Genomic DNA, 18,236 nt, shown 5'->3' with positions numbered 1-18,236 from the left:
TTGGTGTTGCACTGTTTGAATCAGATGCCTTCATCAATAAGTGCTGTGCCATAGTTTGGGGCTTCTCTGACAATGACAGCAGACTTGTGCTTCTCGGAGATGGCTTGGCAGAGGCTGACTGATGAGAGATGGGTAATTTCTCAAGACTAATTCCAACCTTGAGAGTTTTGGAGTAGCTGACTTGACATGCATAAGGTCCTTCTTTTCCTGAATGAAAAATTGCAACTGCTCTTTCTCAGTCTCAAGTTTCTTGACCTCCATGTCCTTGTTGACAATGTCTTTGTAATGATCAACATCTTTAATAATGTGTTCTTCTTGCTGTTCAACTTCCTGCTGCTTATGATTAAGCTCAGACAATAACTTGTCATGCCTGTCCTTCAACTCCTTTGTTTGGGCCTCAAGCTCTTTCATCTTTTGGCGTTGATCTATTTCTGTCAAGAGCTCTTTTTCAACCAAAAATTTTACTTGCCCTTCTACTGACTTCCGGTGGTGTTTGATCTCTTTACCATCTTCTCCTTTAACTGGCAAGTCTTCACTGCTGTCTGATGCAGCTGAGTCAGTAGCATGTTTGTCTGTACCTTCCAAAACACTCTTCAGTTCATCCTGGAGCTTTTCCTCAACTGGAAAACAAAATTTAATGAGTGAGTGGGTGAGTATGGTTTTACCCCGCTTTTAGGAATATTCCAGCAATATCATGGTGGGGACACCAGAAATGGGCTTCACACATTGTACCCATGTGGGGAATCGAGCCCAACCTTTGTCATGACAAGCGAACGCTTTAACCACTAGGCTACCCTGTCGCCCCCAAAATCTAATGACCTATGATATTGACTAAACGATAGATGTCCAAAGTATTACTGTCACACCACAATATGAAATACTAACAAATATGTATCACAATCACATGAATATTTTCCTGTTTTCTGTATATAGCAAGCCAATTACACATGTTTTGTGACCAAAGCATACCAACAAAATGGTACATGACACCAAAATCAGGAATAATTTTAAGTTTTAAAGCAAATTAAAGTCAAGCCAACCTCATCATTAGCAGTCCACAACATTAAAAGATTAACGTTTTGCAGCTCATTAGTCATGCTGACTTACGTTATCTGATTGATAGGATGGGACCCAGAATTGTTAAATGTGTCAACCTAAAATGGCAAAGCAGGGTCCAAGGTCCTGCCTTTGATTGTTTTGGTTCTCTTATGTTGAGGATACTTAAGTTTAAGGTAACATTGATTTTGCTTCTGCCCCTCAGTATTGTGAGATTTATTTTTTATTATATTTTGTAACCATGGCAATTATCAGCTGACTGGACTATTTTGGCAGGAAAACCCTTTCTGTGATCAAAATATATTTCTTGTATGGTTCTGAATATATCATAAGCATGCGTTTATGATTCATTATCGAATAGTGATGATGGTAGTTCAGTTTGTTTAAGGTGAGTGTAACCCTCAGACTGTTGGCACATCACAAACACTAGCAAAGGCAAATCAATTACTTAAAAAAAAGCATGTGAAAAGAGTTAAAACACAAATATTTTTGGTAACTGGTGCATCAATCCCAAATATAACATGCTACATCTGACAACTTTCTAAATGGCATTGCGTATTCAACCAGACAGATTCTTCACTATCATACTACCACGCTACCATCATAGCTGTATCAGTCGAAACACTTAGAGCTCATGATACCAGTGGAATCTAATCATGAGTCAGTGAATGATGTATAGCACCACAATCAGCAATATTCAAGCTATTTCTGAGTCAAAGTGGCCTGTAAATAATTGTGTCTTGACCTATCTTGATGTGAAGAGGTCACATAGACTGATGACCTCATTTCTGTCTTATATAAGCATGATTTACTTGGGGATAGGGTTGAGTTGTGACCCAATTGAAAATAATAATATATTGTCCCAATACATATTTTTTTCTTGAAAATATAAGTTGAAAACAAAAATGTTTGCCACAAAAATATGCTGTAATACAGTCTTCATACAAAATTCCAGCACATCCCAGAAATGGTCAGTTAGGTATACAGAGGCTCAACTCACGATCTTTCTTCTGATGACGTATGTGGCCCAGTTCTTCCTGGACTCTGGCCTTCTCCTGGTCCCAGTCCTTCTGCTTCTGCCTCATCTGTTCCTCTAGCTCCTCCTTCTCCCGCTTCATCTCTGCCATTTTCTCATAACGGGCTGTCAGAAACTGTTCCTCAGACTCCTCATTGGCTGCCTTCTGTCTCTCAAGTGCTGTCGTCAGCTTCTCCAGTTCTTTCCTGTAAGACAGGAACACAAATGTACACACACTGTGGCTCCATTGGTTGACATACAGTTGGTGGGTAATTATGTAGCGGCCATAAAATTTCTGTGTCTCATGCTGGGATTTGAACCACAGACCTTCTGATCCAAAGTCAGACACCTCATCCACATCTGTGCCCAAGGTGGGGCTGAGCATGTTCTTATAAAACTTGAGCAAAATTAGTCTCACTACCCTGATATGTACCCCTGGATGTCCCTTCTGTTGACAGGGGAGTATGTAGCAGGACATGGAGTCATCCCATAGCTGATATACTTACCTTGTCAGCTTGCTAACCTCTTTGGTCATGTGGACAAGGTGTCCGACTTCAGATCAGAAGGTCTGTGGTTCAAATCTCATCATGGAGCTCAGTAATTTTATGGGCGCTACAGTTACTTGAAGTAACACACTATATTGACAACACATCAGATATGTGAAAATAAGAAAACAGACAAAATTCTATTCAGAAATATCAAAACTTCAAAAGAAAACAGTTCAGCATGTGTTTGATACATAAGCAAAATTCAAAAAAAAAAAATTGAACAGGTCTCCATGTTTTGCTCTAGAAATGAAATGTGATGGCTCCACAGACTGACGGCTACCATTCCCAAACACTTCTGTAACATTGTGCCAGTAATAACTGCTTATGTGGGTGCCGCCTTCTGTATTAACTTAGTTTTGTATTCCTCCTACACATACTGTGATTAAAGTTTAAAATCAGTCTCATGTTTTATCATATTATCAAACCAGGTACATCTGGGAACTCACTAACCTCTCAAAAATATCATTGTCAAATTTACAACACAAACGAGTTCCAAGTTTATATTTGAATTTTTAGAAATGACATCATGATTAAACAATATTTTGTTCTTCATCGCTCTTTGATATTTATTGCACAACAATCTTAAATATTTTTCAGACTTTCAAAATAGACATGGTGGTGGTGGAATTGAACATCGAAATATTTACAATTGTGGCTCCCCTCATACAAAATGTATTGCAGTGTGGACTGCTTTAACCTTGACTGAAGCTGGTTTTATAGTGCTAGCCTGATCTAGGCACTTGAATACCCCACTCAGACACATTATATACTGTCGAACCAGTCCTTTGTTGAGGATTAATGCTGGCGCGGCAGGGACCAACAAGTACCATGTTTTAATGTGTTTTGGTTTTGGATTGAAAAGTTAATGATTTGGTATCAAACGGAACAGCGAAGGTCTAAAAATAGACATGAAAGGAACAAATCTTGCTGTGTAACAAAAAATGTTTGCAGTGTTAAGCGAGTTTGTGATTGATCATGGTATCAAATAGAGGATACTAAACAACCTTCTAATACCATTTTTATTAAACGAGTTGATGATTTGGTATTAAACGAGTGAAGCAAGGTCTAATACCATTGTGACAGAGGTATTAGCATTGTGAGGTCATAACTGTAAACCATTATGACGTCATATGTCTAGCGGTATTACACTAGTGTAATATTGCCATATTACACTGCAGTATCTTCCACGGGCGAGTAATAACATGTATTAACAAATTCAGAGAGCATGACCATGTTATCCTTCTAGTCACCTCTTACAACAAGCAAGCTTTACTGAAGACCAGTTCTGAACAAGATCTTTATTTGGGGCTCTCTTCAACTGAGACTATGTTTTAACCATTAATTATCAATGGCAAACCATGTACAGGGTTCACATACAGTGTGCCAAAATGAGGAATCAAAATATAATCTTGATGGAGATGAGTTACTCTTACTTCAGTTTTGCACTATCTACACATTACAAAGTATAAAAAATTAATCTGCCAGGTTTCAAACGTACAGGATTATATGTTTTAGCAACAATCCATAACACCTCTATTTTCTCTAGCAACCATTACTCTAACCAAACAAGAGCAATTGTATCTGAAACCAAGATACAATAATTGTCAATTTGACAACCTTATCGCCATAGCAGCAAACAGGCATTATCATGGTACCCTGCAGGTGCCCTGTGCGTACACACACATCTGGATCAATACCATGTGCAGTCAGTCTTCCATGCATGTCTTCCCTGTTTGTCTCCATTGATCCTGCCACATGGCAACATTACAACAAATCATCAAAGATACCCAGCTCTCTCATACCAATGTGTTGCTATTTACCAAATATGACTCGCTGATTTCTAATAACAAATAGACTGTCAAGGTTTCTATTTAACTTCAACTGTTTGCAATATTATAGATCTAATTATTGAGCGAGTGAGTTTTGTTTCACGCTGCACTCAGCAATATTCCAGCTATATGGTGGAGGTCTGTAAATACTTGAGTCTGGACCAGACAATCCAGTGATCAACATCATGGGCATCGATTTACACAATTGGGAACCGATGACATGTGTCAACCAAGTCAGGGAGCCTGACCACCCGTTAGTCGCCTCTCATGACAAGGGTACCATGACAAGCATGGGTTACTGAAGATCAATTTTAACCCAGATAATCACGGGTCTCTAATTATTGAACTACACAACATATTTAATATATGTTAAAGTACACTTTGATACTTGCATCAGAGTAGTTGGATGAAATATAATTTTGATACTGGCTTAATTTGGTTTGGGATTTTGTGACCCACTTTCAAGGGTTCAGCCAATGTGATCTTCCATGCAAAGATTTTATCCAAGTTCATCATTACTAATTGTATACAAGGGTATCATTGAAAAGCAACAAGAAATGCATCACACATTTTTGTAAAAACAAACACTTACGAAAAAACACAGTTGTTAAAAAAAGATGTCTTTTATTTAATAAATGCTCCATAGCATGGGAAAAATAAGTTTGAAAATGAATCCCAAAATGTATTACAGGGAAACTTAGTCTGGACATGTGACATACACAAACCCTGCCTTCAAGGGAATTCCTGTACGGAATGTCTATGCAGAACATCGGGACTTTATACCGATGCTGCCCCAATTATGTTTTCAGGATTGTCAGCACACTTAAACCAGGCTTGTGGGTTTCACCAAAGCAGTAAGCATCTGTGACTTGCATCCCCTTATGATTTCCTCCCTTATTGACATGAGTGACATAACATGGACCCTGTTCACAGTGATGTTAAACTCACTCACTCACTCATTATGCCCACGATTTGTTAATCTGGAAACCACTGCAGCTGTATCCATGTCAAATACATCATATCAAACTGCATATGGATATGTGCAGAGCGGATGGGTAATGGGACATTTTGAGTAGAGTAGCAGAGGTGACAGTTACCGTAACATTAAAACTTGGGTAAGATTACAGAATACCGGATACCTTCCGCCATCTTTGAAAGCACGCGAGTTTAGGGTTAGGGTTTAATTAGGGTTAGGGTAAGGTTTAGGAGTTAGGGGTTTAGGGTTAGGGTTAGGTAAGGTTTAGGGTAAGGTTTAGGGTTAGGGTTAGGTTTAGGGGTTTAGGTAAAGGTTAAGGGTTAGGCTGGGTAAGGTTTACACGTTAGGGCAAAAGGGTAATGGTTGATAGGTATCCGGGTTAGGGTTAGGCTGATTGTGACACCAAACAAAATGGCTGATAGGTATCCTGTATTCTGTAGTGTACCAAAACTTGTGCTGTGTAATGATTTCTGTGGATGATCAGCTTAATAAATCTGACTCTGTACAAAGTGATCTTAGCGCTAAGGCAATCACAATCTCTATACATTAATAAGTACATACCACAGGTCTACCATGTAATGGTTTCAGAGGAGATGAGGCATATAAAAAGTTTATACCACGGGCTAACAAACACACCAAAAGGCAATGGAAAATATCCCCTTACCACTTTCAGATTAGACAAGCTAAGATGAAACATTCTTACTGAATTTGCAATGGTATGAGAAGATAATATCATGAAAATCACATTATTATTGCAAATTCCCAATCACATTCTTAATGAGTCGGTCAGCATGCTGTTTTCCTACAGCCGGATGGTAGACAAAACAATAGGACATTCAGCGGAGATGTAAACGCGACATTTGCATCAATTATTCATGTCACTCAGACCACTGGTAGATTATTCCGATGTTAAATAGAACCAGTTTGGAACAGAACCATTATACTCATATGCCTCTGTAATAAAAGACAATGATATTATTGTATGTATCGCTTCATTAAATATATGATACTATGTTCCTACAGATATCAGTCATACTCCTGAAGAAGGGGCAAGAACCAGCCCAGAAACGTTGTGAAAAATAAACCAAGAACATACTCACATATATTTTGAACTATGTCTTACCATACAGTAAATGAGGACCCAAATCTCCGCTAGATATTGCAGGGAGTCAGTAATAGTCCTGTGATAAATACTATACAAGCTATCTGATACTAGACTGGCTCTCAGGTTCTACATTTAGTGCTTTTAGACTCAGTGATATACAGTAGTCAAAGTGCATGAATGCCTTCATGGCAAACTACACAGCACAATGCTGTCATTACTGTCAACTCTGTCATTCATACCATTATTACTGGCCGTGTAAACACCAAAGCCGTGTATAAAAGACTGTTAGTGCTACCCCTCTACCAGCTGACGAGGTTTGTTCCCTTTCCTGGCCGGCAAATAACGGTAGCTTTCAGCTGTTCCACGAAGTCTAAAAAGGCTGGACACCTGCCAAAATCTTTGTTCTCATTTCTCGGAGAAATATAGAAACAGTTTATCAGGCTACTTAGGTTTTCCTTGTGTAAGGCCATATGTCAGTTGTTTGCAGATCAAGGACTACTTGAACTGCCTTCATTGTGGACCTATTCACAGATAACACACCTGAGGTCACGCCAATATACAAACATCACAAACTTACATATTCTTTGAAATATGGACGAGATCTAACCTCTTTGCTTGACAGTTAAAATGATTGTGAAAGTGAATGACATTATAAGGTCATATTTATTTATGGAAATCAAACATTAAGTTCTGTATCATTTGTGGCACTATGATTTTTCCTAGTGTAAGTTTTTCAGTTTCAAAAGGAAATTCAATAACAGCATAATTTGAATGGCTGACAAAGGGTGAAGGTAGATAACCTTTTTTATATCATTAAACACTTTAGTTTGGGGGTAGGGGGTGTGTGTGATAAGAGTGGAGGGAATAGCTGATAAATGCAGGTGATTATTTGAGTTATTTATTCTTACATATTCATAACATCTTCACTGATAAAGTCATTTTCTCTTGTTTGTTCACATGAAGCAATATGGACTCGGGTGTTTTTACTACCAGAAAAAAATGTCTGACAAAAGTGTAACCTTTAGGTAAGGTTGAGATCTTTCTACAGACTGCTCTTTCTGATAGTCAAAATTTGGCTTATCTACAGTCACATGCTGTAATCATGTAATCTGCTTGATTGGCAGTTTAGAAGCTGATGAGCAGTAAGAACAGTAGGACAATTTCTCAATATATTACGATGTGATGATTCAGTATAGATTCTTATACCGTTGTCAAGCAAGCCCTTTCATGCATACCATCACATTGTCTTTGTTAATCCCTGTTACATGCAGACAAGTCTGTTTTGTGTTGTAGCACTTCACTCTTGCTTGACAACAGTATAAAAATCTATACCAAAACGTTGCATTGTAACATAATAAAGCAATTGTCATCCATAAGGTAACCTACCATTTTTTATGAAATCATGTAGGTGTTAAGTGTATCTGGATAATATTTTGCGGAATCAGACCTGAGTTACGGTAATGGCTGGAATATTGGTCACACTGGAATATGATTCCGGTAAATCACGGGTAGGTGATTATAACAGAAGGATATACATACTAACCATTTTGTGTAACATCCTGTGCCTATACCAAGCAAATGAGTGAGTGAGTAAGTATGGTTTTACGCCGCTTTTAGCAAGATTTCAACAATATCACGGCGGGGGATACCAGAAATGGGCTTCACTTATACCAAACAAGCCATGAGAGAGCACTATAAGGCTGACAGTTGGATCTACGATAATACATGGAGTAAACCTCATTAGCATGTGGTGCAAATATGAGCTGTCATTTCAGGGTTATAATGGTATTGCAACGACAATCACTTACATGAATGCCAGTGAGTCACAACCCTCACACAGGATGAGGTAATGCCACCAACGAGTGCCTCAGGGTGGCAGTAACGCTGATCACATACCATGCCAGTGTGTACTGTCTCCAAGACACGACACAGACACACTTCACACTAACTGTACATTTCACTCACCAACGTCAATAACATGGCACAGTGCAGCCACTGTGGTTGTGGCTCGGATCTGAACAGGTAGTGACAAATGACAATGTTTCATTGTGTCCACAACAGCCATGCTACCAGAAGCATAATTATTGACAGCTACGAAGTATTTATAGATCTGAGCCAAGACAAGCTTGGTCTTTTGTACCATCAAGGAAACAGTTTTATCAAATGTTTTCAAATGGTACAAATAGGTTCTTTGACTAGCTTAAAACTTTCTCTGTTCACAATCATTTGTTTCTATTATTAATGTGCAGTGTATAATTAACCTTGCTCACTCATTGTATTCATTTTCAGGGCACTTCAAACAGTTATTCCATAGCTTGTTGTGGTATAACAAATCAGCCATCAAATGCTGTTAAATACATCCATAATCAAATACTTACTTCAGACTGCATTCATAAGGGTTTTAATCCAACTTGCATATTTTATATTTTTTTTATATTTTATCTGAGTCAATCGTCTTGAGCAGCTTGAGTTGGCACAGAGCTTTCCTAAGCTAGGTGGCGCCACAATGGTTGCTTAGCGAAGTAACCAGGAAGCGGAGATAATGCTAAAGATCCAGAGTTTAATGCGATGTATTACAAAACCTGCAGTGGTAGCCATCGCAGTATGTTCGGTGCTTACGAATAAATGGTTTTGATGATAATACAGGGCACCTGCTTACAATGGCCGCTTGTCTCAAACACAGCTGAGCTGGTTGGTTTCACTGTCATTTCACATTCTGAGAATCCAAGAGTTTTGTATACTTACTGAGCCTGGGCCACTTGTTCCTGCTCCGTGCGACACGTCCGCTCCACCTCCACGCTTCAACATACAAACGGTCAATGGTATTATACAATTACCCACACCTATGCAGTTCACATGGATCATGTGTTGGGGGATCCACTGGTGTGAGGGGAACCCTTAACACTTAAAATAATGGATTAAGTCAACATATTGATCTTTGCTTCATGCATAAGCAGTGTAGGTCTCACTGGCTACCATGTGTCAATATTCTACCACAATCACTTACCAGCACACTTACTGTACATTGTAATAGGCTACTGCCATATGATATATTGATGATTCCGTTATCTTTTCATGGGTTGTTTTTACCAAATCATCAGGAGAACATCATGTATTAGGTTCACAGTTTTCTATCACAGGTTCCAATGCTTCAGTTTGATACCCCTAAATATTTATTCTCCAGAAAACAATTAAAATATTAACATTTAAAAAGAAGTGACATAAACATCTAACTATGTATTCCCCAGGAAACAATGAAACTGTTAATAGTTAAAAAAAAGTCATGTGACATCACCATCTAAAACATTATTCCCTAGAAAACTCTTAAGATATCATGTTTAACAGAGAAGTTAAGTGACACAAATATCTAAATATTTATTTCCTAGAAAATAGTTAAAAAGAAACAATGTGACAACAACATCTAAATATTTATTTATCGAAGTATGTGATAAGAAAATTAAAAACGCTGAAAAATGAATGTCACATATTGCTTTATCTGCAATGCTTGTAAACCAAAATTTTCAGACATTTCTTCAAAATGATATGACTGATACCACAGCTAGTTGTCCACATAACAACGTATGAATCAACCAGAATCTCACCATTGATATGCATAATATTCTTTGTAAAATGAAAATAACGGCGAGACACTTCAGTGTTTTCTGATGAATTCCATGTCGTCTACTATGCATTTGTTTTATGAACTGTTAACATGGAACTGTGTTTATAGTCCCCCATCCCACAAGGGCCACTGCAGCTTGTTGCAGTAAACACCAGGAGCATTCCACCCATCCCCGCCCCAGAAGCTGCAAGCACATGTCAAACTGCAGATTTAAACACAATCATCTAATAACTTTTAAGTGATGAAATATAATAGAAAAATCAGATGTGGTAAATGTGCTGTGTTAGTAGTTCTCTGAAGGAACATTTTTAGCTAGTGAAACTATTATCTATGATTTAAAAGATTAAACTACTCTAAAATCAAATAAGCATCCTTATAAAAGATCTTGCATCCAGTGTTACTCCTGATGCCTGGGAACATAAAGAACCTCAGACTCATGTCTGTTTTGTCTCTCTACTAAAGTCAACTTCTACAGCGGGCATGGAACTGGGCTCCTTTTACAATTATTGAATAATGATTCTTATTTAAAAATATATAAAGATCTGAATTTGCATTTGTTTACAGATTTGTGTCGAAAAATTGTAAGTCACATATTTTTTTTAAATTTACAACTTGTTCTTTTTTCATTTCCTCAAAATGTAAAGGAAGTATCAAAATTATATCAAGATATTTTTTTTATATAAGAATTTTTAGCATGAAGTTGATCAAACCATGCTTTAAATAAATCTGGCCTCTGACTTTATTATTATTTAATATCAATTTTTATTCTTTTGTACTCAAAAGCTATGTGAAATCCCTTTGTGTTTTAGATTGACTGTATTTACATCTATCTTAATAGTCTTCTCTAGAGCAAAACCAACATAAGCTTTAAATCAGTATAAATTTGATATCAGCTATCACTGAAATAGAATATTTCACCTTGAAATAAAGTTCAAGGAAACTTTTTTAAAGTAATTTTTAAAGTCTAACATAAAATAGCTAGGGTTAAGTGGAATATATAACTGACAGTATTGCTTGGGTATATAATAAGTGATATCACTTGATGGGAGTCAGTATTGGATGATATCTACTGGGCACATTATCACTATATACTCTGTAGTGGTGACCATGACAACGACTAAAGAAGACTCATCATCTAAGTAATGGCAGTTTTGTTTGTTTGCTGTTTATCACCGGACTCAGCAATATTCCAGCTGTATGGCAGTGGTCTGTAAATAACCAAGTCTTGACCAGACAATCCAGTGATCAACAGCATGAGCATTGATCTGCTCAATATGATATAATGACGTGTGTCAACAAAGTCAGCAAACCGGACCACCCGAGCCCGTTAGTCGCCTCTTACGACACAGTAATGGCAGTTTATGTTTATGTTTTACATTCAGATGGGATCCAGATGATGGCTGGCTTTCTCTCGTCATGATATGAACTCACTCATACAGATGGGATACTTCACAGGTAATAGGGACTATGAAAAGTAGTTTTACCGGGAAAAATATATGGATGCACAAATTCAAGCATATTGGACACACATCACTTCAAGCACATCTTGAAATCAGAGTTAATAATCATGTGAAGCTCAAAACCAAAAAAATGCATTGTAAAAGCAAATCCAACCCAGCTATATCTAATCCTAAGTCCACAACAAAGGTGCAGTTACATCTACAGGTGCATGCTGTCTAATCTACGTTGACGCAGACCAGTCCATCTACACAGGAGGCAAGCATCTTACACAGCCACTTGTTAAAGGTGTCACACACCACTACAAACCCTGGTATCATGCACCAGGCCATGCACGCTCACAGGTTACAAGCAGCTCAACACAGACCTAGGGAAGACAATCGTTTACACTGTTGTCAGCATGCAACACTAAGGGTGACAGTTAGAGCTATCAAACAGCAACGACTGCGGAGACACACAGCAACACTTCCGAACCTCCCATACCACATGGCCGACCGACGATGGAGGTGGGGAAGTGTTGCTGTGGAGCGAATGCCGTCACAGTTAAGGCACTAGGTGGAGCAAACTGTACCATCTCCCACAGTGAAACTTACCATTTCTCAGCAGAGGGAAGACTGAGCAGGCAAATACAAAGTGCATTCATTAGTTAAAGGGTTCATGCATCAGTTCATGCACTGAACAAGCCTAGCTCATACATCATCATGATGATTTTAAAAACATAAATCATGCCGCCACGAGAGTTTCATGGTCTCCAAAATACAAGCAGCATGAAAACATTCATTGTGGGTTAGTGCAAAAGTAACATTTCAAAACTTGATAGGAACATATTGTTGAATACCCTTCTATTGAATGTCATTAGGAATGAAGAATGATGAAATTTTTATGGATATACAACTTCCTTTATTCTGTGAAAGGCGACGTTTCAACACAGATTCTAATGCCATTGTCAACATGCTTGAGAACGACATTAGAATTTATGTCGAAAATGTCGCCTTTCACAGAATAAAAGAAGTTGTATATCCATAAAAATTGTCATCATTCTTCATCAACTCAACTTCTAAAATGCCCATCAAAGAAGTCATTAGAGATGTTTTGAGTGAGATAACTGTCAACCTTCATTTGCTGACATCTGAGAAATGAACACAACAGAAAACAGTACAGTGAAACATCGTTAACTCAAACTCCGACATCTGGAAATACTTACTTCAGTATCCAAATGGAATCATTATATACTGGACATAGTCTGACTCATGTTGTTTGAAATATCAAAGTCTACATTTTGAAATTGAATGAGATATGAACAACTTATAAATTATCTCAAAATTGATAGTTTAAGTATTGACACCAGCGCTGCACATTATCAAATGAAATTTTGTTACGCAATTTTTATTGGACTATGCATAGTAAGAATTTCCAGGCTTTGAAACTGGACTTTTATAGTCACTTAGCTCCCTTGCCTGGAAAAGATGAATTTGGAAAACTACATATTTTTGTGGCTCAAAGTTGTTGAGTTAACAAGGTTTCACTGTATTGGCCATTAGGCTTGGTGAGCTACAACCAACAACGTGGACTGTTGCATGTTCCCAAGACACTGACATGTCACATGACTCCATACTCTACTCATTAGCCTCTTTCTGACTTGTGAATGTCCTAATGACTTGCCAGACACAGTTACTTGTAATGTCTGTGATCAAGGGGGCTTCAGGAGCAAGGTGCTAATTACTGGACACAAGTAATGTACACGAGGCTTCCAGAGGGCAGACAGTTCCAGGGACATAACAAATCGTCACATCATTTTCAGTTCATAGAAATGAGCATGCAAGGGAGAATTTGTGCTTTACTCCAATGGCTCTGGGAATATGTTTTTGTCTAATTTGATGAAAAGTGAACAAATGATTATAAAACACAGAACATCTTCCCCAGAAAAGGAAATGCAGATAATTCGAGAGAGAATCATAACAATGTATTTTTAGCTAGAGTTGTAACAACAGAATATCTGCAGTCTCATGTCTTCAGTATCACAAACTGCCATGATGGTTTCCCTGATATCTGCCACTATGTGCCCCACAACTATTCAGCTATATCTATGTCAGCAATGTGTTCATAATTCATGTGTCAAAAAAATAAATAAATAAAATCTCTCAAAGTATATAACCTAACCAAACACTCATAAAATGAATAATTAACCAGAACATTCCACTATGAAAGAAAAGTCTTTATATATATCTGTATACCATATTTACAGGAAAGAGCTGTCTACTGTAACTGATAGGGTAACAATCCAACTACCTCTCATGAATGAACTGACAGGAAATATCGTGAAGTCTGTAGGTCAGACTGCTGCTGGTCTCTGGCAGTATACATGCATAAACAAACAATGCCTGTTAGAAAGTAGTCATATATAACATAAGGTATATATACTATTCTACATTCTTAGAAAAGAACAAACTTTGGGTGGATTCTGATACTTCAACCTACACAATCAAAGTAAGGCACCTTATCATTAGTGACTTAACCCAGTCAGCCGCTGGGGATTCCAAAGTAAGTAATCTAAATTACCATTTGACTTAAACTGTGTGGAATTTGTGGTGGTTCAGTGGATTAGGTTGCTGTCTCGGTGGGCTGCTGATAAGGTGCTTTAATCTGAGAGTGTTGGCTTGAGTTCCCAAAAAGTACCATAATTTGCACTTTACTAAGAAAGTATGATTTTAAGTATAACCAGTGTTACATATACATACAGAATTAGCATTCCCCTGTCTCAGGGCAGCACAGACACCCTGTAGAACCGACACTACCACAAGCTTCAAGATAGGAACACGCTCTGCCACTAGAGACTAATCTGTGGCAACAACGACACAGCAGTAGTACACACACACATCTACAACACCGACACTGGCTTCTACAACAGAATACAGCCAGTCACAGCTGGCGAAGCAACACCCTCTTTGGCAGCACTCCACGCCACCACTCACTGCAGTACAGTAGATGTGACACACCAGCCACGAGACAAGTCAGCGCTCACCTTGGTCGGTACCACAGATGTTGCATCGCAGACTGATGATCAGGAATACCGTCCATGTTTCCTTCCTGCGTGACAAGAAACACAAACACATCTGATTATAGGTGGAGTGAGTAAGTTTTGTTTTACAAAAAACTCGCCTTATATGCAGCGATATACAGTATTCTAAGAAAAATAAACCAATAGATTATCTTTCGCTATTGTTTTGCAATATTACTTCTGTGATGGTATGGCCTGAAAATCCTTTTTTTTCACTAGTAGCAGTAATAATCTTGAAAATCAGGGGTGGAAATAACCCATTGCCTGACGCCCGAGTCCAGTGTTTTTTTTCTGTCGGGCAAGCAAATTTGTATATCATACTGTACCGGTGTCCAGTTGATATTCCAATGTTAATTATGTTGTTTATTTAAAAAATCAACAAGAAATGACCGGTATAGTGGAATAATTATCAGGGCAAGTGATTTTACATGTGCCACTGTACCAGAGTACACTAGCAATTTTAAAGTTATTTCCACCCCTGAAAATGACTTTGAAATTTCAACCATCTACACTAAGCAGTTTGGAAACCAACGAACAACAAATGAATTCCTCAGCACACACATTAACATGGTACCTACACTCATACTGGCCGCTTGTATAGGGTTGATGTAACGGAACATCTGAGTCCTGCCCAAGAACACAATGTCACCTGGAAACACAAAATACCATTCAACAAGGAAGAAACATTTTACAAACATTGGATCAGTGAAATGTGATATCACCATATTTTAACAAGCAAACAAGCATTACAAAAAGCAAAGTTATTAAAATACAGAATACACAAATATACAAATAAGTTAAGACCTGTAGTATCGCATACTAAATACATTTTGCCAGGGACTATCTGGGTGGCAAGAAGAAACATTGCATTTACAATTACTGCATTTATATAGGCACCTGCATATTATAGTTTGGATTATGCCAGTTTCATAATGCTAACCAACCGTGATACCAAAACTTCAAATATACTACACAGTATCTGGTTACAGAAGTGTGTGAGTGAGTGAGTTTAATTTTACGCCGCACTCAGCAATATTCCGGCTATATGGCATATATTGTCTGGACCAGACAATCCAGTGATCAACAAGATGAGCATCGATCTATGCAATTGGGAGATGATGACATGTGTCAACCAAGTCAATGGGCCAGACCACCTGATCCCATTAGTTGCCTCTTACAGCAAGCATGGGTTGCTGAAGATCAATTCTAACCCAGATCTTCACGGGTGGTTACATTGCATGTTACAAATGCCTGCCACATGGTTATCTGGGAAACAGATTCATTGGTCATAAAAGAATACTTCTGATCTGTCAACCAACAAACATAAATGAAGTGTTTTTAATATTACTGCTGACACCAGGTGTTTATTGCATCTGATGCAGCTCATACTTTGCATTAAGAGAATGGTCTCAGGCATCCCACGCTTGTTGTAAATACAATCGGTGGTCAGGCTGACATATGTCAGTTCCCAAAGCGTGATCAATGCTCATGCCACTCTGGTCCAGACTTTATTTACAAACCGCTGCCACATAGTTGGAAAATATTGCTGATGAAACAACCAACAAACATAAAAGTCTTTTATTGCTAATGCAGCTGTGCTCAGGCACAAATACAATGTGTCAGTAAGTCGGATTATGCCATCTGCATTCTGAAATTTCCATTAACAGTTAAATAATTCCATTCACAGTTAAATGGACGGAATTATAATAGTCACTGTCCCTTTCCAGTTCTTCAGAACACAGTGCTCAGCCTTGATATCAGGTCCATTAAGAACTGCAAACAGAATCACAAATATGTAGATACTTCATGTATTATGTGCAAAGACTGACTGACTGAGTTTGGTTTTACGCTGCTTTTAGCAATATTCCAGCAACATCATCGGCGAGGAACACCAGAAATGGGCTTCACACATTGTGCCCATGTGGGGATTCGAACCGGGTCTTGGCGCGGACGAGCGAGCCAGCTTTAACATGTATTATGTGCAAAGAACCTTAAAACAGGTTAAACTAACAAATACTTACAAAATATTAAACAACTTTGCAGGAGAAGAGTAGTTGGCATCAAACTTGACACAACAGCTCATGTTGGCTCTTATGGCCAACTCAAAGTATAGTCTGTTTGGATATTCATTACATTCTGCGTTCACATGAATGTTTGATCATGAACCGATTTGGTGTTAGATTGTGATTCATTGGTATCATTTTGACCAAAACAGACTGTAACTGGTACTGATACTCTTTCCTGCTCTTAAGTCCAATACTGGAAACTCATTTCAGCTCTTATGGCCAGCATAGAGTGACCAGTACTGGAAACTCATTTCAGCTCTTATGGCCAGCATAGGGTGACCAGTACTGGAAACTCATTTCAGCTCTTATGGCCAGCGTAGGGTGAGCCAGTACTGGAAACTCATTTCAGCTCTTATGGCCAGCATAGGGTGACCAGTACTGGAAACTCATTTCAGCTCTTATGGCCAGCGTAGAGTGACCAGTACTGGAAACTCATTTCAGCTCTTATGGCCAGCGTAGAGTGACCAGTACTGGAAACTCATTTCAGCTCTTATGGCCAGCATAGGGTGACCAGTACTGGAAACTCATTTCAGCTCTTATGGCCAGCATAGGGTGACCAGTACTGGAAACTCATTTCAGCTCTTATGGCCAGCGTAGGGTGAGCAGTACTGGAAACTCATTTCAGCTCTTATGGCCAGCGTAGGGTGACCAGTACTGGAAACTCATTTCAGCTCTTATGGCCAGCGTAGGGTGACCAGTACTGGAAACTCATTTCAGCTCTTATGGCCAGCGTGAGGTGACCAGTACTGGAAACTCATTTCAAACTCTTTTCAGCTCTTATGGCCAGCGTGAGGGTGAGCAGTACTGGAAACTCATTTCAGCGTTTATGGCCAGCGTAGGGTGAGCAGTACTGGAAACTCATTTCAGCTCTTATGGCCAGCGTAGGGTGAGCAGTACTGGAAACTCATTTCAGCTCTTATGGCCAGCGTAGGGTGAGCAGTACTGGAAACTCATTTCAGCTGTTTATGGCCAGCACAGAGTGACCAGCACTGGAAACTCATTTCAGCTCTTATGGCCAGCACAGAGTGACCAGTACTGGAAACTCATTTCAGCTCTTATGGCCAGCACAGAGTGACCAGCACTGGAAACTCATTTCAGCTCTTATGGCCAGCACAGAGTGACCAGCACTGGAAACTCATTTCAGCTCTTATGGCCAGCACAGAGTGACCAGCACTGGAAACTCATTTCAGCTCTTATGGCCAGCACAGAGTGACCAGCACTGGAAACTCATTTCAGCTCTTATGGCCAGCACAGAGTGACCAGCACAGGAAACTCATTTCTGCTCTTATAGTACAACCAATAGTACCCAGTCCTTGGAACTCTTTTCTGGAACATATACACTAACTGCATCATTGTTAAAGGCAGTATCCAAGATTTAGATTGGTAGCTGAATGTTCAAAGGTTCTACAGTATAACACAGCAACACAGAGAGTATATAGAAACAATCCATATCATTATAGGAATACTTACAAAGAGCTGATGTAACATATATTTCTACTTACC

The 18,236-nt window shown here is 38.7% G+C and overlaps 1 protein-coding gene across 1 annotated transcript; it reads right to left on the bottom strand.

Moving 5' to 3' along the window:
• On the bottom strand, nucleotides 1-9,355 carry LOC124279979 (DNA ligase 1-like). The gene is made up of 3 exons (XM_046715860.1): nucleotides 9,275-9,355; nucleotides 2,057-2,277; nucleotides 1-620 (listed from the first exon to the last, which is right to left on the bottom strand). Exons 2-3 carry the CDS (start codon nucleotides 2,181-2,183, stop codon nucleotides 34-36), a joined length of 714 nt encoding a protein of 237 aa, XP_046571816.1. The 5' UTR covers nucleotides 2,184-2,277; nucleotides 9,275-9,355; the 3' UTR covers nucleotides 1-33.
• Between the last annotated feature and the right edge of the window lie 8,881 nt (nucleotides 9,356-18,236).

This window comes from Haliotis rubra, unplaced genomic scaffold, assembly GCF_003918875.1.
Source record: "Haliotis rubra isolate DU_JTF1 unplaced genomic scaffold, ASM391887v1 Scf26, whole genome shotgun sequence".
NCBI lineage: Eukaryota > Metazoa > Mollusca > Gastropoda > Lepetellida > Haliotidae > Haliotis > Haliotis rubra.
This window is presented reverse-complemented; position numbering and strand designations above follow the sequence as displayed.

Excerpts from the sequence above, each read along its gene's own strand:
- LOC124279979 (XM_046715860.1), bottom strand. The coding sequence starts at position 2,183 with ATGGCAGAGATGAAGCGGGAGAAGGAGGAGCTAGAGGAACAGATGAGG. Across the intron at positions 621-2,056 it reads ACGTCATCAGAAGAAAGATC|TTGAGGAAAAGCTCCAGGAT; the intron begins GTGAGTTGAGCC and ends TTTGTTTTCCAG.